Source organism: Microchirus variegatus, assembly GCF_963457635.1.
Source record: "Microchirus variegatus genome assembly, chromosome: 14".
In the NCBI taxonomy this organism is placed as follows: Eukaryota; Metazoa; Chordata; class Actinopteri; order Pleuronectiformes; family Soleidae; genus Microchirus; species Microchirus variegatus.
In genome coordinates, this window is record NC_139815.1 from 7,676,396 (window position 1) to 7,701,400 (window position 25,005).

At 40.0% G+C, this 25,005-nt stretch overlaps 1 protein-coding gene across 1 annotated transcript in view; it reads left to right on the plus strand.

Annotated features, from left to right (window-relative positions):
- Positions 1–24,784, plus strand: part of LOC310936933 (protein kinase C-binding protein NELL1-like) — a gene marked incomplete at its 3' end in the record, with an annotated part of 241,541 nt that extends 216,757 nt beyond the window's left edge. Inside the window, exons 15-20 of the mRNA XM_083901097.1 lie at positions 61–156; positions 10,621–10,761; positions 18,392–18,585; positions 22,588–22,764; positions 23,098–23,322; positions 24,734–24,784. Of these exons, the coding sequence (XP_083757223.1) occupies positions 61–156; positions 10,621–10,761; positions 18,392–18,585; positions 22,588–22,764; positions 23,098–23,322; positions 24,734–24,784 (884 nt within the window). The remainder of the gene's footprint in view (positions 1–60; positions 157–10,620; positions 10,762–18,391; positions 18,586–22,587; positions 22,765–23,097; positions 23,323–24,733) is intronic.
- Positions 24,785–25,005: the final 221 nt, after the last annotated feature.

Genomic DNA, 25,005 nt, shown 5'->3' on the forward strand with positions numbered 1-25,005 from the left:
GTTATATATTATATGAAGCACAGGCAATGTGCACTAACACATTTCTCTTTCTTTTTCTAGCCTTTTGTGAAGAAGGATGCAGGAGTGGAGGAACCTGTGTGTCTCCAAACACATGTGTCTGCCCCTCAGGATTTACAGGACGCCGCTGTGAGACAGGTAAGACCCAATGATCTCACTTGACCTCTCGTGTGTCCTGCGTATTCCGACGCCGCTCTCAATTAACACTGGCGTCTGGAGCAGCATATGCTTTTCTTTTTTTCTCAGAGTTTCAGAAGTGACATCAGAGGAAGGATCACAGGTCGATCTGAGAGCTTAGTAACTGCTCTTCTCTTTCTCTCACATACACACGAATGTGTACACTCACATTCACACTCACACACACTGTATCTCTGAAGCTCTGTGTTTAAATTGGACACTGCAGCAATTGAGGATCCCAGGAGAGCTGTAGAAAAGGACAGCTAATTCTTCTCGACACACCTCCTCCCCCTCCATCCTCTCATCCCCTCCTCCATTTTCCCTCCCTTCCCCTTTCTTTCTCCCTATCCTCTCTCCCCTAACCATCCTCCCCTCATTCATCATCTCTTTTCATCCCTCATTTCTCTCCTGTTATTAAAACTTGTGTCTCTGCAGTCTCATTTTAAAGAAGTGATCAACCACCTCTCATGGGGCACAACACTCACAGGTCAGCCATTCACAGCGTGTTGTCATAGGTTACCTTTAGATACGAGATTACACTTGTGTATTACAGCCTATTGCACATGTATGTTTGCTGCATTTGTACTGCAGTCTGCAGATAATAGAGCTAAAGAGGCAAATCTTATATTAATAAACTCAATTAAAGAATTTAACATTTACAGGAAGAAAATGATTGTGGACTTCTAGAATCATAGACATGAACTTAAGTTCAAATTTAGTTGTGAACACAGTTAACTCTGCTGTGAGTTAAAATAATGCAGGTTTGAATATCTGGACCTTTGGGAAGTAATCGTAGGTGATCACCATGCAACAAAGTTTGTTTTATTGAGATGGCAATCAGAGAGCACAACATCGTGCATATACTATGTTTCACCTTTTAAATGTGGGCTTGTCATTTTCATTTTAATTACTAGCATTGGTTTGAAAATTACTACATTGCTTCTGCAACATTACTACAAGTGGTCTTTTTTGAACAGCTACAGCTGCAAAGAAGAAAAGGTGTTGAATTGAGAAGCAGTTGAGGTGCAGGAAGCAAGCAAACACCTCCTCTTATCTCATCATAGGAACCAAAACATAGACCTAACACATCATTCTACTAATAAGGCTCCTCCCTGTGGCGCCCTGGCTACTGCCTGGGAGTGTTACTAATGTTATGCAGTGAATCACCCTCTCTTTGTCAAAATCTGTGTTTGTGTCTTTTATCAAATTGCTGTTTCTATGTCACATTCTAAATCACATAGGAATATTGTGGGATTTATAAAGCACTTTGAGCTTCAGTGTCAACGTGGACTATTATGCTAAATATTTGTCCATTTAATTTGTTTCATGAGGAAATAAACCATGCAATTATCTGATTAAGAACTAAAAATGTTAATCAGTGAACAGATGGACACATTTAAAAGTTTGCTCAATGAGGGATAATAAAAACAAATAAAACGTACGATTATTTCAGTCTATGTTTATGTGCAAAACATTAGCAGTAACGTGAATACACACATACTATAATATACTATATGGTCCTTGGTTCTACTGCCAAGTAAGTAAAATCTAGAATTTGACTTATTTGACACCATATATGTGACATTTCTGACATCTACAACTGTAAGCAAATAGTCACCATAGTAAAAATGAATATGTATGCAGTATGTCTGTCAAGTAATTCATGTTTTTGTAATACTGATTAATCGCATATGTTCAATAGTTCATTGTGAATATTGCATTTTGATCACATTTTTATAATTTTGCAATCCCCATGAAGTTAGTTGATATAAAGTAAGTTTAGGGGCTTTTTTGCTTTTGTTGGTCTTGACAGTGACATTTGAAAAGGGGGAAGACTGTGGGTAGAAGTGACCCCATGCCACCGCAAATGGCTGTGGTTTTATGTTAGGCAGATGAACAGACTCAACTGCAGTGTTCATTCATTCATTCATTCATTGTCTACCATAGGGCAAAAGGCTGGGAACCATTAGGGTTACCAAGAACCTTTGAAAAACCCTTTCTTTGGGAAGCAAATGGCTCCAGGTAGAACCTCAGCCCTTGTAACCTTGGAACCCTTATTTATAAGAGTGTAGCTCTCTTTCTCCTTCTCTTTCTCAAGGTACTAGATACAAGTAGCTCAATTAAAAAATCAACCTGTCTCCACCTGTCAAACTCTCCGTCTCATATGCACACCTGTGTCTGTCTTCACCATCACCATCTGCCCTATACTCCTGCTCAACACTGCTCCACAAACTCCTGTTCTCCTCCATATACTGTAGCTCTGTGGGAGGTTAAGAGCATCTAAATATAAAGCACATGGGAGATGATGTTGATCTTCTGGTTGTTTGCCACATTGATCAATTCTTCACGGTTGCTCGTCTTTCCCTGGTGGGCTCGCGTAGCTGCAGATCCATGGTTGGATCCTTGTGATTTATTTTCTGACAGGCTTTACCCTTGAAGATCAGAGGCTGAACAGCTCCCTTAACAATGAAATCCCAGTTCACACATTGTGAAGTATATACTGCTACTTTTGATGTAGTGGTTGTCTGTACCCTAGAGTGTGTGATGAGGTTTCATTTGTCATTTTTGATGAGAGAGAAGAAAACAAACAAATAAAATATTGTGCTGTGAATAGGATTTTGAAGAAGTTCAGCCTAACTGCAAGTCTGCAGGGGTATTTAAGGGTCCATGTGATGTTTGCATGTGCCAACTGCACATGCTCCTTTTAGCGCAACTCTTCCTGTCTTGTCGGAACACTCTTAGAAATAAAAGTGCGAAGTACAGGGTCTCTGCAGGTTTCAACAAGTCAAATTTAAGACTTTTTAAGACTTTTTTAAGACCACGACAAATACAATTTAAGACCCATTTCACGTCCAAAAAAGTACAAAAGATATGAAGGAAAATTGGAGCCACAAATCGTTGAACTTGCACTTACCCATCTTATGCAAGCAATTCGGCTTAGCTGTGGGCTTTCGTTAAGTTTTTCTCCGCTGCTATGCTAAGCTGTAACGCACTGTGGCGTGCTCACAGCACGCTAGCTGGTGGTGCTCGATAAATTCTCACCGGGCAGCACAGGCGGCCTACTTTAGTTCCGTGTTGTGGTTATGTTATCGGCATCCTCATAAATCGAAATACATTTCAAAGCGAGACTGAAGTTTAAGCATGTTTTAAATAAGTCACGTTAATAGATTTTTAAGACCTTTCAAAATTGGATTGAAGACCTTTTATGAGATTTTCAGAGAATTTTAGACATTTTAAGGCCTTAAATTCAAATGATTGGATTTAAGACTTTTTAAGACCCCGCGGATACCCTGTAAGTAGAACCATATATGGTTCTTCGGCTTGTCCACATAGGAGAACCCTTTTTATAAAGGTTCCACCTGGAAACCTTTTGGAGGGTTCCACCAAGAACCCTTGTAAAACCCTTTATTCAGGAAAGGGGTTTTAAAGGGTTCTCTGGATCAAAATGGATCTTACTAGAACCATAAGTGTTATCAAGAACCCTTGAAATACACTTTCTTCAGGAAAGTGTATAAAGGTATTTCAGAAGCAAATGATTCCAGGTAGAACCTCAGCCCTTCTAGAAGAACCCTTTTGGAACCCTTATTTCTAAGAGTGTCCTGCTGCCTTGTTGGTCTTGGTCATAAGAGACAACGAAGAAGATGCTGACCATGGCAACTTGCTTGAGGTTATGTGAAGAGGTCTGCTGGTACCCACACATGTGAGATTGAGTACACATGCACAGAATGCTCATGCTGACATGGACCCTTGTTTGAGTATAAACAGAACTGCCGGCATATACGTGCATGCAGAAATGCAAATCTGCTCACATCGGAACATGGAAAATATGACCTGGCCTAAAACTGAAATAAACCTCCAAGTCAAATTATCATAAAGTATATCAATGTTAAAATTGCTATTGGGTGCCTTCTGGATTATATGCTACAGCTTTGTAAGAAAATACTTTCTAAAATTAAGCCAAAGCTCATTTCCAGTAGATAAATAATTAAGTTATATTCCAAATATTTGCTGTATGACTCAAACAGAAACAATGACCACAACAATCATGTCAGAATCAGTTGATATCAGTAGGAATATGGTGCAGCATTGCATCCCTTTATTAGTGCATGGATATAAACTACAGTCACAGTAAATGCTCCTTTAATTCAGCAGGCTGTTAATTTTATGGATTCTTAATGTTCACAGTCTGTCAGGTAGCAACAAACCCTGATTATTGTTTCTGTCTGAGGACACATTACTGTAAATGCACCATGAAGTGACATTCTCTCTGATGCTGTTTCAGACGGATAGGGAAGCTGAAATAAGTTTAATTATATTAAGCCAGAGGAGTCTCCAGAGAGCAAAGGGAATTGTTTTAACTATATGCTTTCCATTTCCTTGTCTGGCTTGAACTCACTGCTCTTTATAGTTCTGGGCTGTCACAAAGTTCTGACATATCCTTGACAGGAAAAATCTACAGATGGGTCAGAAATAAAGCCTGGCAAAAAAAGTATGTAAGTGCTCTCGATTGCATTGTAATAGATAGACACATTGAGAACTGTGAAATGCTGTCTGGCTCCTTTCCTTCCCGTGACTGTAACAAAGATTAATGGAGTGTGTGTATGTTTGTCCAGCATATTGTACCTCATACCACAGGAAGGTCACCTACCCACTCCACTACCACAAGAGAGAATAAATAACTGCTCACAAACACACACACGACAGTGAACAAATGGCTATTGAGACACAGGAATCATTGACAGAAACGATGAAAATTAAAAAGGTCTTACCAGGTTGGCATTTTAAATAACACGTGCTCCATTAAAGGGGAAATCAGAGGCCCGGGGTAATAAGGTATTCATGTGCCAGCAGCAGTGAATTATTGCAGGTATCAGATTGCAAATGACAAAAAACAGGCATTACATTTCAATTGGACTGCCTTGCTCTAGACATAAAAATGACCTCCGCCACTATATTTGGGAGGTATTCTTAAGAAATGTTTAAATTCATTAATTCATTCACTCATTCACTCATTTTCTATTGCTTAATCCTCCACGGGAGGGTTGTGGGTGGCTGCAGCCAGCCCCAGCTGACATAGGTACTATTCACTCCCACAATCACACCTACGCTCAATGTAGAGTGTCCAATTAACCTCTGCATGCTTTTGGGGAGTACACAGAAAAAACCCATGTGCACATGCAAACTCCCCACAGAAAGGCCCTCAGTCAGACCGAATCCAAACCCCGGCCTTCTTCCTGTGAGGCAACAGTGCATGCCACTACTCTGTTGTGTGGCCCAAGTAATGGCTTCCAAAAGAGCTAATTAAATTTCCCCACTGGATGCATCTTTTCCAATTTGGATAATGGGTGTACCCTCCTCTCGTACAATTCTCTCCACACAGTATAATGACATGATGAGGTAAGACTTTATTCATCCAATAAGTCAAGTTTTTGTAGCACAAGAGGAAAATAATGCACTAAAATCTTTGATGATGTCGGTCAAACTGCCCTTCTGGTGCTCAGCGTCAGCGGTCTTCTTGGTGCTAGTTAGCCCTGTGTTGGCATGCTCTTGTCTGTTATTGTAGTTGAATGATAGAGCCATTTCCATAGCTACAGTGCATTTACCTCCGCGTTCACTTCTAACCTGTGCATCTTAGTTTCCAGTGCGGTAATCTTCTGGAGAAGTGTGTTGTAATTGTCCATGGAGAGGAGAGACATCTTGCAGCTAGTTAGCTTCAAGCTATTTGCTAACTGTGCTGCAGGCGTTTGCTGATGTCGGCCACACTCACAAAGAGGTGAAAGTCGTGCAAAGTCTTGAAAATATGTCAACAGCACACACTTTCTATAAAAATGACACCTGATGGGTGTCTCGAGTCTGGAGCTGCTAAATATGGAATGCAATACATTTATTTTAGATTAAGAGATAGCAAAACTGCACACAACATTATTTCGTACAGTTTGATATACAGCTGCTAAATGAGAGTCATATGAAGAAAAAGAGGGTCTTTAGAGTTTTAAAGAGCCAACATTAAAAGGGTAGCTAAATATAGGATTAAAAAGTTAGGGTAAAAGTTAAAAACCTAATTTAGTCTCAATTGCAAAGACTTTCAAACTAGATTTCCTCACCAAATTATTTATATAATTAACTCTGGTAATCAGGAGGATTTTATTGTTTGGCAGTAATAATAAAAACAATTTGACTTTCTTGTCTTAATGTCTGACTTATACTTGATGTAGCCTATAACTTATAGTTCTCTGCTAAATTTAGCCTTTCCAGCATATCACTTAATACAGATTTAATGACTAGGGAGTACCCCCAATCATTATTGACCTGGTGTGATCCAATCACGAGGTGGTCTGTTGTTTAACCCTAATGTCTTAAAGTGGATGATTGAAACTCATCATCAGCCACAAGGCTTAGCCTCCTACAATGCATCATTACTGTGTTTTGTCAAGCAAGGACATTTTGACCTTGCAAGGATATTTTGGCTTGTCCACACATCTTTAACAGGCTTTGTGAGGATTAAGGGCGCTTTCACACCTATAGTTCGATTGCTTTGGTCCGCACCAGTCAGAAAAATGTTACAATGTAGCAAACAGACGTGGGTACGGTTTGCTTTCACATATGCACATTTCTAAATGAACCAAAATAAACGGCGAAGCACCGGAACCAGACTAACCCCCGATTTCCACTGGGCTCTTTCACCGCCGCGGAAAGTAAGCGCCACGGTCACCGGAGCTGATCGCTGGCTTGCCGAATATGGCTGGATCACAAAACAGCGCTGCCATGAGCGCCCGGTGGGGATTGACGCTGGGCAGAGACGGCGCAAAAACACGCCGCTGACATTCCTCGCCGCTGATGCGCCCCGTGGAAATTCGGGGCAATCCTGTATCTCATCTCATACAGATAATGCATTAAACTATAACTTTTCGTCCCATTTGGTTTGGTTGTTTTCACACCAGAGGAACCGTACCAAAGTAGGGCGGATAAAGTGATCCGAGACCCCTTCAGGCAGGTCTCGGACTGGTTGATTTGTTGCGCACCAAAGTACCGAGATTACATTCACACCTACGCAAAGGAACCGAAACCAAGGGACCAAACACGTTTGGTGCGCACCTAATGCTGTAGGTGTGAAAGCACCCTAAAACCTGGTTTTAGGGTTTAGATTTGGGTTAGGTTAAGAGTAGGGGTTAGTTATTTAGTTGTGGTTGTTAAGGTTAGGTAAAGGGGAATGCATTGTCTATGAGTGTCCACACAAAGAATGCAAATGCATGTGTGTGCATGTCTGTGTGATGATGAGGTTGGGGCATAAAGTGGTGGTTGATGGTCCCTTCCCTAACTTCTTTCACTGCTGTCCTTTCCAAAATATGTATCCACCCAGTGAACATCAACGTGTTTATTCCGTAATGCAAAACCATAAATAATGTTTGTGTGAGACCCGAGACGTGTATTACTGTTGCAAATGCAACATAAAAGAAAGAATAATGTCTTCATTTGTTCTAAATAAATCTTAGTGCCACAGTCCTAATTGTCACTAAACACTGCATATTATTTGCAGCTGTGACAAATTATTTCAATGTTTTCGGCAACAGTGAGATTTGCAGTTGATATACGGTCTACTGCACGTTCATTAGTCAAACCGCATGCTATATAAAATGATATGTGGACTTCCCGTGCTGTATATTAGAGTGGCTGGCAGCTGTTACCCTCCTCTGTGCAGCCACAGTAACTGATGACTGCTGTGTTCTGTGTCTTGCTAAATAAAGACTCTAAGCCACCTCTTTGGGTTTCATGCAAACTCAAAAGCTTTGCCAACATGAACAGCTAAATGAATGTTTTGACAAAGCTAACACACTTCTTTTGTATAATTCTCTACTTTCCATATTTTTATTCACTGTGAAGCATTCTGAACCACAACACTATTTGTACATACATTTCAAACAATTTTCTGCCATAACACATTTTATACTCTTTAACCACGAGCCAACAAATAACTTTAAAGGTCCGGTGTGTAACATTTAGGAGGATTCAATGGAAGAAATTGAATATACTACTCATAGTTATGCTTGTATAAATGTATAATCATTTTAGAATAAAAACTGTTTGGTTGTCTTAGAATAAGTCTTACTTATTCAAACAATCACAGTATGAGCTTTGCGTTTTTGGAGTGGACACTTTACAACTCAGTGAAGCACAACATGCTCTCTGGTATGTGAAGGCCACCGTAGTTTCCTGACATGTTTGGGAAACTGAGGGGAGAGCTGAGGAATGTTCTGTGTTTGTTACAACCTGCAGTCTCACCATTAAACGTCCCAAATTCTTACACTGGATCTTTGACTAAGTTTGTCCATCAATACTTTTTTCTGTAAATCTATGACTAACGGTGGACAAACTGCTGTCATACCACAACTAACCAAACAAGACAGATATTTAACACAATCAGACCTTCTTATGTATTCATTTTAATTAAAAGATTTTAACTCGATAGCACAGATGCAAAACACATTTATGTCTTGGTCACTATGCAAGACGACAGTGTTTTAGGGGACCTGAAACTGTATTTTTTGAAAACACCTCCCATAGTCGGAAAATCGCAAAACGCCGCCAGAAAAAGACACGTGACAGTATGTTTATGTGACTAAAATAATGCAGTTTTTCGTGCCGCAGTAACGGGGTCCATGCACGTTTACCAGTTAGCTCCGTTAGCGCCATTAGCACGCCTACAGTCAAACTGGAGCAGTCTCTTTATTAAAAGAGCAGCACTACAAATAACCAGCGTACCTGTGTACTGCATACTGTTTTTAAAGTTTAGCGTTACTTAGAGACTCATTTTAACAATCTGGAGTCGCATAAACATGACTTTGCGCCAGTTGTGTCCCAACACAGCATGGAATTCGGATTTGGGCACACCCTAAACGCACACCCCCGGTGCGCTGCAGTCGATGCATTGACATAAACCCGTGCCCTCTTGTCCACCCACATAACACTGCACTTTCGTTGAAGGGTTAGCTGCTCTCAGCAAGCAGTCACACTTAATCTTTAGGGACGGACAGAGGGCAGCCCTCCCAGCAGCTGCCACATCTTATTACCCGCAGCACACTGCCATGACAACAAAACCACAACACACTCTTTCAAATGGCTCACCCTGAGTTTCCCCTTTGTGCACTCTTGTGATTATAATCAAAATACAGTCGGGTCCATAAATATTGGGACATCAACACAATTTTCTTTTTGGCTCTATACACCACTACAATGGATTTGAAATGAAACAAACAAGATGTGCTTTAACTGCACACTTTAATTTGAGGGTATTTACATCCAAATCAAGTGAACTGTGTAGAAATTACACTTTCTATCACCAGGGATAAAACCCAGCGTCTGGTGATGTCTCTGCCGTCCAGACTTCAGGCTGTAATTTACTGCAAAGGATGGCAACCAAGTGTTAAACAATGAAAGTTTGATTTATGATTCTTTAGTTTGTCTCATTACTTTTGGTCCCCTAAAAAGTGGGAGGCACATATAGAAAGTTAATTTTGCAACATATACTGGTGAAATTGCATGTTGCAGTCTTTCAATTGTGTTGGAGAACCCATTTAGCCTTCATTTACCATCAAAACTCAAAAGATGTTTAGTTCCATATGAGCTGACCCAGCTTCTGATATGAATCTGCATAAAAGGCTCAAACATGTATAAAATGTATAAAAAGTGTAATTTTATCTTCAGCTTCTGCTAAATTTCTCATTTTAAATTGCTGGTCAAGCTACAAGCTAATGCATTTTCTTTGGCTTAATACATGGGATTGTTCACCTCTAATGGAAAAATGTGACATTTAGAGATGAATTACAGTTAATGAACAGTCCCACACAACCTCCCCCTGTTTGCCCTGTTTACACTATGGTTTGCATTAACATGATTGAAGGTCACACTTTAACCATCAGGGCGTGTGTATAGTTCAGGTCCTAGAGCCAGGAGCGAGAGAGCTGCAGGTGAGCGAGATGCAGGCGGCTCACACCATACATAATGGATGAGAGAGATTTGAGAGAGCAAAGACCTAACACCTCTGGGCTGCATGGGCATGTGTATGCACACCACATGCCAGAGACAAAGCAAGCCAAGTGGAGATGGAGGAATGAGTGGGAATAAGAAACAGAGTAGTGCACAAAAGGAAACAACTTTGCTGCCAAATGGTGTGATTTATAAAAAAGACGTTGATCCCTGCTGTGCCAGACAGGCTGCAGAGATGTTGGCTGTCTAATCTGGGAAGCTGCTGACCCTGCTCCACTACTGTGATGGTAGATGGCTCTGATTGGTTTCGACATTCACTGCTGCAACGAGCACAGATGAAAGAACAGCAAAAAAAATTCAATATTCATAAAAATGTGTTAATTTTCTGCACTCTGAAAATAATTTCTACTGATACTGAAGCAACTGTGTTTGTGTCCGCAGATATTGATGAGTGTGCAGAGGGCCTTATTGAGTGCCACAACCACTCACGCTGTGTCAACCTGCCTGGCTGGTACCACTGTGAATGCAGGAATGGTTTCCATGACAATGGCTCTTACCTACTGGATGGGAGCTCCTGCTTTGGTGAGCAAACACTGAATTGAAAACATTCTTATCACTGCTGGAAAATACCAAATGTGGAGTAACTCAGGATATCAGATGGCTGTTACTCGAATGTAATGTGTTGGCCCAAACTGTGATGGGTTTGTGTGTGTTTGCTCTAATATGTCACCTAGCAGGCGTACAAGGAAGTTAATCAGATGTCTTCTCACCTTCACAGCTCCTAACCATGCAGAGTGAAACTCACACAGCAACCTTTAATGACATATGCATGAGGAACACACATCAGATTTGTGTATGTCATTTGGAGTAGTGAGCACTATATCAGTGTCCTGCTCATACTCTCTGGCCTGACTCTCATAGAGAATCAAATAATTAGTTACAGCTAAGCTACCTCAAATCAAGTCAAAAGCAAATAACACTTAAAAATAAGTGTAGGGTGTAGTGTACATGTAGTGTAGTAACAACTACCTTCATTGTCTACGATGTGCTTTTGGTCTGTGTCTCTTCTAACATGGAGGAGGCATGGTTTGTGACATAGGCCATACACTCTTAGAAATAAAAGTGCTATGTAGAACCATATAAGTTTTTTGGAGAACCCTTTTGAAAACCCTTTATTCAGGAAAGGGGTTTTAAAGGGTTCTCTGGATCAAAATGGTTCTTACTGGAACCATCAGTGTTACCAAGAACCCTTGAAAAACCCTTTCTTTGCGTTTTTCAGAAGCTTCTAGGCAGAACCTCTGCCCTTGTGGAAGAACACATTTGGAACCCTTACTTCTAAGAGTGTATGAATAATGGACATAGTCTTATGGTTTCCTCCCAAAGCCAATCAGGAAATCAGGAAATCTGTAGGGAAATGAGGTAACATCAGAAAACATTGTTGTTGTTGTTAGGTAAATAGTAGCTTTAACATGTTTACATTCAAACAGTAAGAACTCAGTAACTTGCTAATGTGGAGCAGGTGTGATGTGCATCATCTTTGTGATAAACATGTTGATGTCCTTACATATGCTTACAGCAATCAAAAAAGAAGCACTGTTCATGGTTTGCATTGGTTCATTACATTCTTCCTGCTTGAAAAGAGCTCATTTTGTCTAAATACCCCTCAACCTGTAACTGCTGTAAATTTCACCAGTGCACATGTCTAATTGTTGTAATGTTTTATACACTTTAAATGTGGCTGCAACACTTGCGGACAGGTTTTGTTCCATTTACATTGACGGGATCAATATGTTTTCTGCACAATAAGGCAATAGAAGAACCACATATGGCTGATTTCCTTTTCTCCTTTAACTTTAAAAGGATGAGGAGTGACACTTACTTTCTGTTTCGCTCTCATTTAGAGGCTTTTACGATCTATTTTGCTATATACACTCTTATAAATAAGGGTTCCAAAAGGGTTCTTCTACACGGGCTGAGGGTTTACCTGGAACCATTTGCTTTCCTGAAGAAAAGGTTTTTCAAGGGTTCTTGGTAACACTAATGGTTCCAGTAAGAACCATTTTGATCCAGAGAACCCTTTAAAACCTCTTTCCTGAATAAAGGGTGTTAAAAGGGTTCTTGGTGGAACCCTCCAAAAGGGTTCCAGGTGGAACCTTTATAAAAAGGTTCTACCTGGAGCCAAAAAGGGTTCTCCTATGAGGACAAGCTGAAGAGCCTTATTTGTTTCTACTTAGCACTTTTATTTCTAAGAGTGTATAATTAATTTTTCCTATTGATACAACTCCTCCACACCATCAGCTCAGTAGAGGTTAACACAACTATTATATAATCAGGAGTGACAATAATTAACAAGTAGATGCAGGGCGTTAAGGGCAATGGCTGTAGTCCAAATGAAAATGGAATGGATCAAGCACTAAAGATAGTACACTGTTTTTAAAAGCGATATTGAAGTTACCTGTTGTGTGTAGGAAACTCACTCACTTTAGGCTTGTAAGTGTAGCTATAAAAGGCTTGCTTGTCCCTGTATGGACGTGAAACCTGTCGTCGTTTTGAATTTGCAAAGTCATGATACAGTTTAAAAGATTCAGTAGAAGCCTTTTACTCCAGCATAAACTGCTTGTCCGCTGTGGTCTCTGTGTTCAGCATCCTGTATTTCCATTCTGAATAATGTTGAAGTTTCATGTTTTGTGCTTTTCAGGATGTATTTGGAGTCTTTATTCATTTGCACAATATACCACTTTCTTCACCGAGTAAAAACTATTTTCTCCTCCCTTACTGTATATAGTATTATATGCTTGAGGCGAGCTTGGAAAATAAGTATCGATGACATTTACCAGGATTTTTCTCTTCAGAGTTTCTCCATGAGTCAAAAAAAAAATACAAAGCAGCATTGTGTTCATTAGCAGAGCAGAACGTTACACAGCAAGAAGTCACTCTACAATTATGTGATGGCTGTGAAGGAGATGGATGGAGTGCACTCGGGATGAGCCCTAAAAATAAACCCCTAACACTAAATAATAGCAATGACACAATTTCCAAATGCTGAAGCATTTGTCTGCGTTGTTCTGTAACATAACAATTGTCAATTCATGAAACACAAATGCTGATAGAATAATATTAAAGTATGTCAAAACTGTGCAGTGGTAAAATAAAGTTGTGCATTTACAAACCCCCATTCAGATTCATTACATTTAAAATGTGCACTACTGTGCAAAGTCTTAGGGCAACACCAGCTTTGTTGGTTAAGTCTGACAAATTCTGCCATCATTGGCTTTTGGATTTAAATGATTTGACGGAAAGTTGGTCTTAAATATTCACAAAATGCCAATGAGTTTAAAAAATACAACACGTGTATCAAGCATGTCTTGAATAAACCTGGTGTGATATTAGGACTAACACAATAACTAGTGCTGGGCGCGTTAACGCAATAACGGTGGTTAACGGTGTCAACGCATTACGCGTTTCCATGACGAATAACCGGAAAAAGACGTGTGTGACGTCATGCTTACGTGACTCCAGATTGTTAAAACGAGTCTCTAAAGTAACCCTTAACTTTAAAAACAGAGGCACACATACGCAGTACAAAGGTACGCTGTAGGCGCGCTAACGGCGCTAAACGAGCTAACGCAGCTAACGGAGCTAACTGGTGGTAAACGGTGCCTGGACTCCGGTGGCCCGGCACGTAAACATGACTTCATGTGCGTCTTTTTCCAGTCAATCGTCATGGAAACGCGTTAACGTGCGTTAACCTAGTGCCCAGCACTACCAATAACATTAATCAGGGTTCCATTTCAGTTTTAAGAGTAGGTCGTAGAAGCTGTTTCTTTTTGGAAAATTGGTAACACTTTAGATAAGGGAACACATATTCACCATTAACTAGGTGCTTACTAACATATATAAGTAGCATACTAGCCTTTTATTAGTAATCATTAAGCACGTATTAACACCTTATTCTTAGTCTACATAACCTTATTTGACATCTATTACAACATGGATTATTTTTCCTACATAAGGTGTTAATACATGCTTAATATTTCCTAATAAAGGGCTACTATGCTACTTCTATGCTAGTTAGCACCTAGTTGATGGTATGTGTTCCCTAATCTAAAGTGTTATGGGAAACAAAATAACAAATTTTCCAGTATTTTCTCGATATATTTCAATAACGCGATTTAAAAATAATTACACTGTATGGTCACTGTAGGGTTTTTCAGTGTGTATTTTTCAGTGCAGCGTGTTGTATTAGCGGCCGTGAAGTGGCTCATTTAAAGGTTTTATGTTGCATTGTTCTACTTTGCATATTGCTGTGGTGAAGACCAGAGCAGCTGCATCCAACAGCAATTATTCTTTTTCTTTATTGCTTTGAGCTGTATCGGAAAAAAATTTAATTATGCCTCACGCTTTAAGGAAAGACAGGTGGCTTTAATAAACAGATGTGTATAAAGATAAGGGTAAAACACTAGAAACTCCACTGTTTCCCTGCACGACTGTGTGTGTGCATCATTTTCTCTCTTTGAGATATACATGACCTTTCATTGTGGGCTGCTTGGAGACATTCCAGCTAAAACAATTTAAATATTTACAGACTGAGTTTTCTGATTACTTCTAATTGCATCTGTCAGAGGTCAGAGGGATTTATCTGTTAAATGTGTTTGTGTGTGTTTCTATGCCTGCACAGATAGTATTATGTGTAGTCATGTGAATGAACTCCAGGATTAGTGCTTTTGTGGGAAATAGTACAATGTGAGTTTTTCATTCATCGTGGTCAGGTTCATTGTGTTTGGTTATTATGGTGATTATGGCTATAAGAGTGAGCTTCTGTCAGCAGCGGCTTGTGGTTGCTATGAATGTAGCTCCTTCCCCAACGGAGCCACAGCATTTCTGACTGGCTGATTTCATTTAGTAAATGCGAATAATCTGTCACAGGACACAATACATTCTGAGCTGAGCTGATTCTTCTCTCTGTGTGGAGCAAACTGGAGAAGTGAAGCCAATTAGCGTGTGAGTTCAGAACCGTCACGATGTCGACGTGCGACGTTGTTTCTGCAGCATTGACCAAAAACTCATATCCAACCAGAGCAAGTGTGTTTGTTAGATACTATTCATCATTCGCCACTGGAGAAGACAAATATATGTTGAAGTGTTTACACTGTAACGTAACTTAAGTTTAATTTGTATGTAGCTGTTGGGAGGAACAACCAGGGCATATTGGCAGCTTTGTAATTCTTTGGTTATTTTTCACTCTATCATCTTGTTTAAACAAATTTATATTGCTATTTAGTAGTTTCTGGGTCCGTTTTGAAAGGAGTACCTGTAATGTATTATCCATTTCCTTACATCATCTGACCTACTTCCTTTTAAAAAAATTATGTTATGATTAAAAAGCTCCTATGGAAATTAACCAGCCTGAAAATGCCGGTACTTGACCTGGTTTTATCTCTTTTTATTATAGACATGATTGAAAATAACTCAGCTGTCTATAGACTGACCTGCTTATTTGAGGTATGATATGAGTGAATAATATGACATGTAAAAAGCTACTTAAACGATATTTAATAAACAGTTTGCATAGTCTATATTTCTTTCCATATTGCCTTGATCCAAACATATGACCTGTGCCTAAAGTAATCCTCACTACCAAGCTCTTGCCTGTATGTTACTATGGATAAAAATCTTATTTTCTTCTTAAAGGTCCAATTGACACTGTTTTTTTAAGTAGACCTCCATAACTCACATATATGTGCGATAGGACCACTCTATGGGAGCTTTAACACCACATTAAGATAAGGTGGGAATTGCATTAGAAATGAGGCGTTATTGTCCTACTAGTTAAAGTAAAATAAGGATGTGATAATCTGAGGATCACATTCAATTGTCTCAAGTATCAATGCAGGGATATACAATGGTCACATGTCTGATGCTGTGCAGTTCATCAACTGATGTAACTTGCTATGTATAAGTTAGCACAAATCAGACATGTGGTGTTTGCTCACAGAGTCTCACTTAACCTTAAATGCCTTATGTAAAAGCTAACATAATTAGATTTGTTTGTGGTTTTCTTCACATAACACTGGTAGGGTGCCGTCAGTGTTGTGTGGGTGTGATCGATGTCTGGCAGCAGGAGAGCAGAGCTGGAACTTTGGTCTTTTCCTCTCTATAACAGCTCACATTTAATCGGGACAAAGGTAAATGTCATGGCTTGATGATAAAAGTAGGGACAGATCTTTGGTGTTTCCTGTCCTTTGCTGGTAATGGAAAGTACACAGAAATGCAATGTGTCCTATTTGCTCAGATATACAGTATGGCTGGTAGACAGGAAAACTAAGAACAAAGCTGAATGACCAGATGCCTCAATGACTCTTGTGAATCTACGATGAAGAGTCTGTTTCACAGAAACTGTGTTCCAATTGGTTCAATATGATCTTACATTTTACACCGCAAAAATAACAAATACCTAGTTACCATAACATAGTTTTGAGTATTGACTAAAATGTCAGATTGAAGCGACTTGGAAATTCTCTGTGATTATTATAAATACTGCACACGACTTGACTTCAAAAACATAAAGGGACAACAAATGTGAATATTACAATTTGTGGTTATTTACTGAGAGATTTTGATTTATATAGTCTTTATGCTGAGTTAATCAACCTTTTAAATGTGTTAGTATTAATAATTTTCCAATTTGTACAAAAACTACATGTAACTAAAGTGTGACTGAAAGACTAGAAATCCATGGTCTTGTTAATAAAAAACGATGCTTATGCAGTGCATTGCCTGGACTGGTCCCCCAAGCTATTACTGCTGTTGGGAAGCATCCTCTTTTGATCACATGCATTGTGCATGCACTCTGGAGTCATATTTCCTCAACTGCAGTTTGTAACCCATATCCCTGTTTGTATTGCTGGTAACACATTTGTGTCAGCAGCAAGGCTCTGTTCATGCCATGCATTAATATGTGTCCTTACTTGCAACGCAAATAAGATAAACATTGATGTGTTTCTTAACCAATGGAATGCAGTTATGCATATAGAGAAAATCGGATAGAATGCAACATCATGATGTGCTTGAAATTTGCAGTAAGTCTGCATGGATGTAAACTTACCTGATGCAGTGTTTGCTTGTTTGCTGATGATGCTATGTTTCATATAAAAGGGGTCATATAATGCTAAATCAACTTTTTAATCATTTTAATTCTTATATTTGAGACTCTGGAGGCCCTATGAGTAGGCAAATTGTGAAAAAAGATGACTCAGTCATGTTCTTGTGGTCCGCCTCAGTCTCAATACAGGAGATAAAACATGCAATGTTGACTTCCGCAAGCAATATGACATCACAAATTCCAGCACAGAGTTCTACACAAACCTCCAGCCTCAGAGGATTTACATGTCCAGTGGAAACATTTTATATATGACGGCAATGTGCCGACGGCCCACGGTTGGTGTAGTGGTTAGCACTCTTGCCTTTGCAGCAAGAAGACCCGGGTTCCTGGGTTCGAGCCCCGTTTGGAACAACTTCGGAACAAGGGCCTTTCTGCAAGGAGTTTGCATGTTCTCCCCGTGTGTGTGTGGGTTTTCTCCGGGTTCTCCGGCTTCCTCCCACAGTCCAAAAACATGGGGATTAGGTGACTCTAAAATTGACCGTAGGTGTGAGTGTGTGAGTGAATGGTTGTTTGTCTCTATATGTGGCCCTGCGTAGACTGGCGAACTGTCCAGGGTGTACCCCGCCTATCGCCCAATGTCTGCTGAGATAGGCACAGCACCCCCCGCGACCCTCTGGTGGAGAATAAAGCGGTAGATAATGGATGGATGGATGGCAATGTGCCGGCTAGAGTCGGAGCCTAAGTCTGACGTAGTTTCCTGTGTCTCATTTGCATTTAAAGAGACAGGCACTCAAAAGCGAGCGTTCTGAACAGGGCTGTTTTGGCAGAGTGATTGAACTGCTGTGGTGCTTCATCCTCCATCCAAGGTATTTTGACCAAAGCATGTCATTAGGACACCTAATGACATGCTTTGTTCATTAGGACACCAGATAACTAGGTTCACTTGTAGAAATAGGGTATGAGTCCTTCAAACATATCATTTTGGATAAAAAACATCTGCCAAATGACTCCCTTTGTCTGCCCTGTGTTTTTTACCATGTTGCATTCACAACAAGATATAAAATGAACATGTTAATTGTCATTTGTCTTGGCTTACTCTTTATTTTCCAGACATTGATGAATGCAGTTCACAGACACACACCTGCTGGAACGACAGCGTGTGTGTAAACCTCCCAGGAGGCTACGACTGTGTGTGCACATCTGGCCCCGGCTGCAGTGGCGACTGCCCACAGGAAGAAGGAATCAGACACAATGGAGAAGACTGGAAACCCAGCTTTGACCGCTGCACCATATGCTCCTGCAAGGTACAAAGGAGGAACATCTGCACATTTATTTACACTGCACAATTTACATGTTTTGCATTGATTTCATTGATCTCAAACCCTCTATGGTGTTGATACATTGTGCTTGTAAGAAAGAACACAGGCTTACAGATGGATGTATCAAGAGGTATTGAGCAATTCTTAATAAATCCTAGGTATTAGATACTTAGATATAGAAAAAATGTTTCAAACTTCCATCCTTAAGTGTGCAAATATATTAAGATGTTCACTTCATCATCAAGGACTACCAAAAACAGACAAAAGGTCAAGCATCAATACATGATGAGCTAAATATGTATCATTGATTTTCACAGAATATCCATTAATTTTATTTCATTGGTATAGAACATATCTGATATTCCACACACCTCATTAGTAGTGAAGAGGTAGCTTCATGGCTTCCGATACTGTTGCAACACAACATAAACAAAGACATAATATAGATGTGTAATTGACTGTCTGGGGTACATTTAGCCGACATCAATATAAATAGTTATGACCTAAACAGAAATATCTGCCATTTGTCAGCTTTCTAGCCTGAGGAGAGAATAAATAAGCATCATAAGAGGATGATTCAAGGGGAAAAAAACTCCTCAGAGCTCCCATCTGTTTGTCATTAGCCTGTGTTATATCCTGACAAATATTTGAGGCAGCATGATGACTCATTTCTGTGATCAGGATTGCGGTGGCAGTGATATATTGATCAGATTTAAATGAATGAATTAAAGCAAAATAGACGTTGGGGGGTTTGTGGGAATACAATTATTTGGACACCACCGTGTTGCACGTGAAATAATCTCCTAATGTAAGCTATGAGACATGTGTATTATAACAATATTTATTTCTAAATAATTTTTCTTGCAATTGTGCAGAAACTATGTCAATTCAATCAAATGACAGCATGCATGGTCTTCCATCATTTACATCCTGCAGTGACACAGGAGGTATATTTCATGAACAGGATGTTTTCAAGTCCCACTTCCACTATAGTTTAGACTCAGACTGTTTAAAGGGTAACATTTTATAATAAGTGCACACTGTTAACTTTAGTTAAGCATTAATAAATATCAAATTCATCATTTATAACGTATGGATACTCATTAGTGTGTAGTTTATAAACACAGTGTCCAAATAGCTGCTGTACACAAGCAGCCAATCAGCATCCACCTCCAACAAATGAGCTCTTTGATCGACTTACAAGAGACATTTATAACTGTGTTTATAAACTAGGTGCTAATAAGTATTCATGCGTTATGAATGATGAATTCAATATTTATTAATGCTTAACTAGTTCTAATAATATGTACTTATTATAAAGTGTTACCATTTAAAACCATTGTCCATAATTTGTTTCTGGAACATTTCATTTCATTTAATTGAATTTCATTAAATTACATTAATTTAATGACAGTATCTGCATTTCCCTGATTGCCAAATGTTGTGCCGTCTTGTGTTGCCCTTGCAATACTGTAATAACACATCCAATCATCTCTCTCCTCTCCATGACTTCAGACGGCGTTTGTTCTGTGCGTTTTGAGTGCAGAGCTTTTTACGACTTCTCCTTCACTGGTTTTTGTTTAGTTTTTTTTTTTTTGATTGCTTCCTTTTTCCCAATTGTGGCTCTCCAAACGTGAAGAGGATTTCAGCAAATGGAAACAAATAAGTCATTCGAGCTTTAAATATGAGGCCTTTTGTAGGGTGTTAACATCTACGTTTATGCTGAGGTTTTAACCATTAGTTTGCATCAGTTTTGTTCCTTCCACAGACACAGAAGAATAATAATAACAATTTTAATAATAACGTTTATATGGGAAAATATATGTAGATTTGCTGGATGTAAATTTATACTGTACATAAGAATCATTAACTATGTAATCTTAACTCATGGTACACTTGTATCATTTGAAAGTATGTTAAGGCAGACAAGGCAAGTGAAAAACACACATGAGGACAACAAAGGTGAAATTAGTTGGTAGACACTCCGGGATGTGAAATAAAAAGCATGGAAGCATTATCTTTCATGTTTTGTGCTAAACATTTATAGAAAGGAAATTGAAAAACAAAAAACTGTAGTGGAATGAAATGCACCGAGAGAGCAATATCTCTTCTAATGTCTGTGCTGACAACAAGGCACAACTAATAATAAAAAAATAAATAGTTGTCATCAAAGTAGCTGTAAAAAGCTGTAAAGTGGTAAAATTGGCAGTTGGGTCTGCTGTTATTTCCAGCATTTAAATTAAGTCTGTCTCCATACATCCTGCCAGCATGGTACAATTGGCAGTAATTTCCCAGCATGTCCAGGGCCGCAACTGTAAAGACCAAGGCCATCGATATCGGCACCAGGGGACTCAGCGGTTACTGTAGCAGGACAATATGCATCAATAAAAAATTGGCTCTGAATTGCCCTTTTAATGGTATGCAGAATGATTTTATGGCCCCCATACATTTTCTAACAGCCATTTTATGTAACATTTTTACATCTCCATTACACCACCGTCCCCTGGCCAGACAGAGCTGGCTGTGCTGAGTAATAAGGCCCATAAACTTCTCTCCGGGTAGAGACGGAGAGCCAGGGACACGGTGACTGGAGAGTCTCACAGAACCGACATAATGCTGTGTTTGACTTTGTGCTCCGGCTCAAATGACCAAACTTATTTCACATTTTTTGCTTCATTTATGGCTGCAGTTAGAAAATTGAGATTTGAGAGTTACTAAAGTAGCCTTGAGTTAAAAGAGAAGGACTGTAATAAACTCAATTGGTGACTAACTCTTCCTTATGGCATCTGGGAGAGATGTGAAATACTCACCTTGATCTTAATGCAGGGTTTTAAATCCTTATATGATGTGTTTAGGTATGTACCTTTTTTAAAAGAAAGAAAACTGGGTTACAACATGTATGCATTGTATCACTCACAAGAATAAGGCATTTAAAAACAAGCCAAATGTGATTAGTTTATCGATTTATTTTTGACATGTTGAATATTTCCTTTCTCAAGGTGAACACTGCTGTGAGCATCAAAAGGAATATTTTACACAGGGGAAATTTCACACCATATTGTTTCAATTAGTCTGGTGTTTTTGTAATCTTCATAGTTTATATGATCAGAGTGGGTCTTGTTTTATTTTATATTGTTGACATGTGAGGTACCCTTTTCCCCAAAGGGACTATTAGAACTTGTAGTGCTAACTTTATATCTAAACATATGACAAATGAGTTCTCACATGGTGCCTCACGGTGTTTCCTAGCATAGCAGTATTTAAATCACCTGGTGACATTCCTGTGCTGCATACAGGAAGTAAATTGTTTAAAAGAGAAATATTATGCTCCGCTTTGTCTCTAAAAAACGGGAGAGTGCAGGTGAGGGCAATAGTATCCAGAAGAGCGGAAGTTCGCAAAGTGTTCTATTCTTGGCTGCACAGTGCAGCACAGAGTTCTACACAAACTCAGAGCCTCAGAGGATTTACGTGTCCAGTCGATACATTTTATATGTGACGGCAGAGTCTGCAAATGATGGCTTTTCCGAATGCTAACTGCTGTTAGATACATGTTCATTAGGACACCAGGGAACTATGTTAACTTGGAGAAATAGGGTATAATATGTCTACTTTAACGACTAGACAAGACAGGGTCAACGGCAACATTGTGCCAGTAAAGCAAGACAGCTGCAAACAGGTTGCAGTCTGATTAAAACTCGAACGACCAGATATTCTATGCAGAATAATTAAATTCTTCACTGTGCTTCTTCTGCAGGTGACATCTCTGAATGTCTGTCCAAATGGTAATGGGTGACAACATAACCGGTTGCCTTTTGGGTTTACACACAAAAAGCCTGTTTCACTTGAAGCATACAAATAATTTTAGATCATTTCTGAACAGAATAATAACATCAATCACAATAAAAATCACAGAATTAAATCCTCCACAGACTGTTTGTCAGGACCATTATTGCTTATTCCTGACCCACTGTGACCACTGTTTTGTAGGATGGGCAGACGTACTGCAGAAAGAGACCCTGCGACTGCGGAGACCCGAACGAGGACCTGTTCTGCTGTCCCAACTGTGACCACAGGCCGAGCAGTCAGTGCCTGGGCAAGAGCGGACGCACACTTTACCGCAGCGGAGTGTCCTGGATGTACGGCTGCCAGCAGTGCCGCTGCATGGTCTGTACCCAGAGAAACACAAGCACTCAAAGCTAGGGTGTTTTGCCTGCACAAACAAAAGCTGACATTCATTTTAAATCCCTCAGTGTGGTTTGTTAAAAGAGTCTGATGACAGGCTGGCTGGGATTAGTTTAATACCTGGCCATGATCTGCTGCTCTGCTGTGTGTGGAGGGCCCAGATAATTACCACCTCTCTAATTAGAGTTGTAGCAACAAAACAGTCTGCGAGCTGTGAAAGCTGTTTCCACACGAGCAGATTAAAAGCAAAAAAAACAACACCTCAAGGAACATTTCCTGCACCTTTCCTTATTATATCTATCTGTGCCTCTGCAGGAGGGGGAGGTGGACTGCTGGCCTCTGGTTTGCCCGGTGTTGCTGTGTGAGTACACGGCGGTAGCAGAGGGCGAGTGTTGCCCGCGTTGCGTCACAGACCCTTGCCTGGCCGACAACCTGTCATATGACATCCGGCAGACGTGCCAGGACCCTGCAGGGGTCGCCCGCATCAGTGGAGACACATGGCATATGCCCAACTCACCCTGCACCACCTGCAAGTGTAAGGTAGGTGCCACAACAGCCACAATGCAGGTTTGCTCACTGTGCAATATACTTGTTTAATTTAATACTGCTCTTACACTTTTAGAGAAAATATATTAAATTGATAATTTTGCTTAATTCTTCTGTCCATTTACAATTCTACAAGTAAGTGTATGCAATCCAGGTGTTGGGTAATGTTTGCAGAAGAATATGTAACGTCTGTTCGTCTCTCTTCACTGATGATGCAATTTTAAACAAATCAAAATTAATATTCAGATCAATGTGTGAGGAACATGTCACCATCTCCACACATTTAGTAAAAATAATCTGCAGCAGTGTGTTTATGGAAATCAGTCTGAACAGCCTGAAGCGGGTTTTGGTTCCTGTCAAAGATCCTTCAAAGACGGGAAAGTTTAGTCAGCTGATTAATCCATATTTAGTTGTCTAGTGTGTATTCACTCTTGGAGCGAGTGTACAGCACCTATATGCACGTTGACACATTTGTGTTTCCATGACGACTGACCAGAAAAGACGCGCGTGACGTCAAGTTTACGTGACTCCCGATTGTTAAAATGAGTCTCTAAAGTAACGCTAAACTTTAAATACAGAGGCACACATAGGCAGTACACAGGTACGCTGGTTATTTCTTTTTGTTTAATAAACAGACCGCTCCAGTTCCACTGTAGGCGCGCTAACGGCGCTAAAGGAGCTAATGCAGCCAACGGAGCTAACTGGTGCCTGTGTCGCGGCACGTAAACATGACGTCACGCACGTCATTTTTGCACTAGTATTGCTAATATGATCAATAAATGAAATACACAATCTGAACTGACACCATCATGGGTCATAGTTGTAAAGCCAAACACCATTTCATTGATCAGCAATATATTTACCTTCTTCCTGTTGACTGAACAAGTATCAAACCATGTAGACGGTGTTTGTGCTAATCTGTTGCTATCGTGACCTCTTCAATCTTCATCATTAGGACTATTCCGCTGTAGAAAGTAGTGTGGCACTGTGACATTGAAGTCTGCTGATCATGGAGTTTAACCAGGACCTTGTCTGTGAAAAGATATATTGCTGTTCAATTGCTCAAAGTTGTCACCTCTAAGTGTCACACATCCTAAACTCTGTTCACTTCCAATTTACAAGAGTGGTGGCATAAATCACAGTGATGGATGTCCAAAAAGCACACTCGACAATTCTGAAAATGAATAAGTAGATGCCTATGGCTAAGAGGAAAGTACTGTGGTTGCTTTTGTAATTTGTGTAAAATGAACCTTCTGACTTTGCAGACGTAGATCACACTAACCTCACAAGTTCCTTCTACATTAAGCTCTGATTTGTAGCTGACTGTGACCTGCAAGAACATTCAAAATGTACTGCATATTGTATTACACCGCAGTAACTTTATATCGCTTCTTTGCTGTCCCAGAACGGGAATGTTTGCTGCTCAGTGGATCTCGACTGCCTTCAGAACAACTGAAGCCCCGCCTCCCTCCCTCTATGACCCGCCTCTCACTATGGGACTGCCACGCCCCCTCCTCCATCTGCTGACTCTCTCCTCGGATCCATATAAGAGACTCATGCACACACGGAAAATACAGACTGAGGGACTGAGGCTGTCTCAGCAAACTGTGTGGGTGTGTGTGTGCGCCTCTGTGTGTGAATGTGTGTGTGTGGCGGGGGGGGGAGTCCCTCGCACAC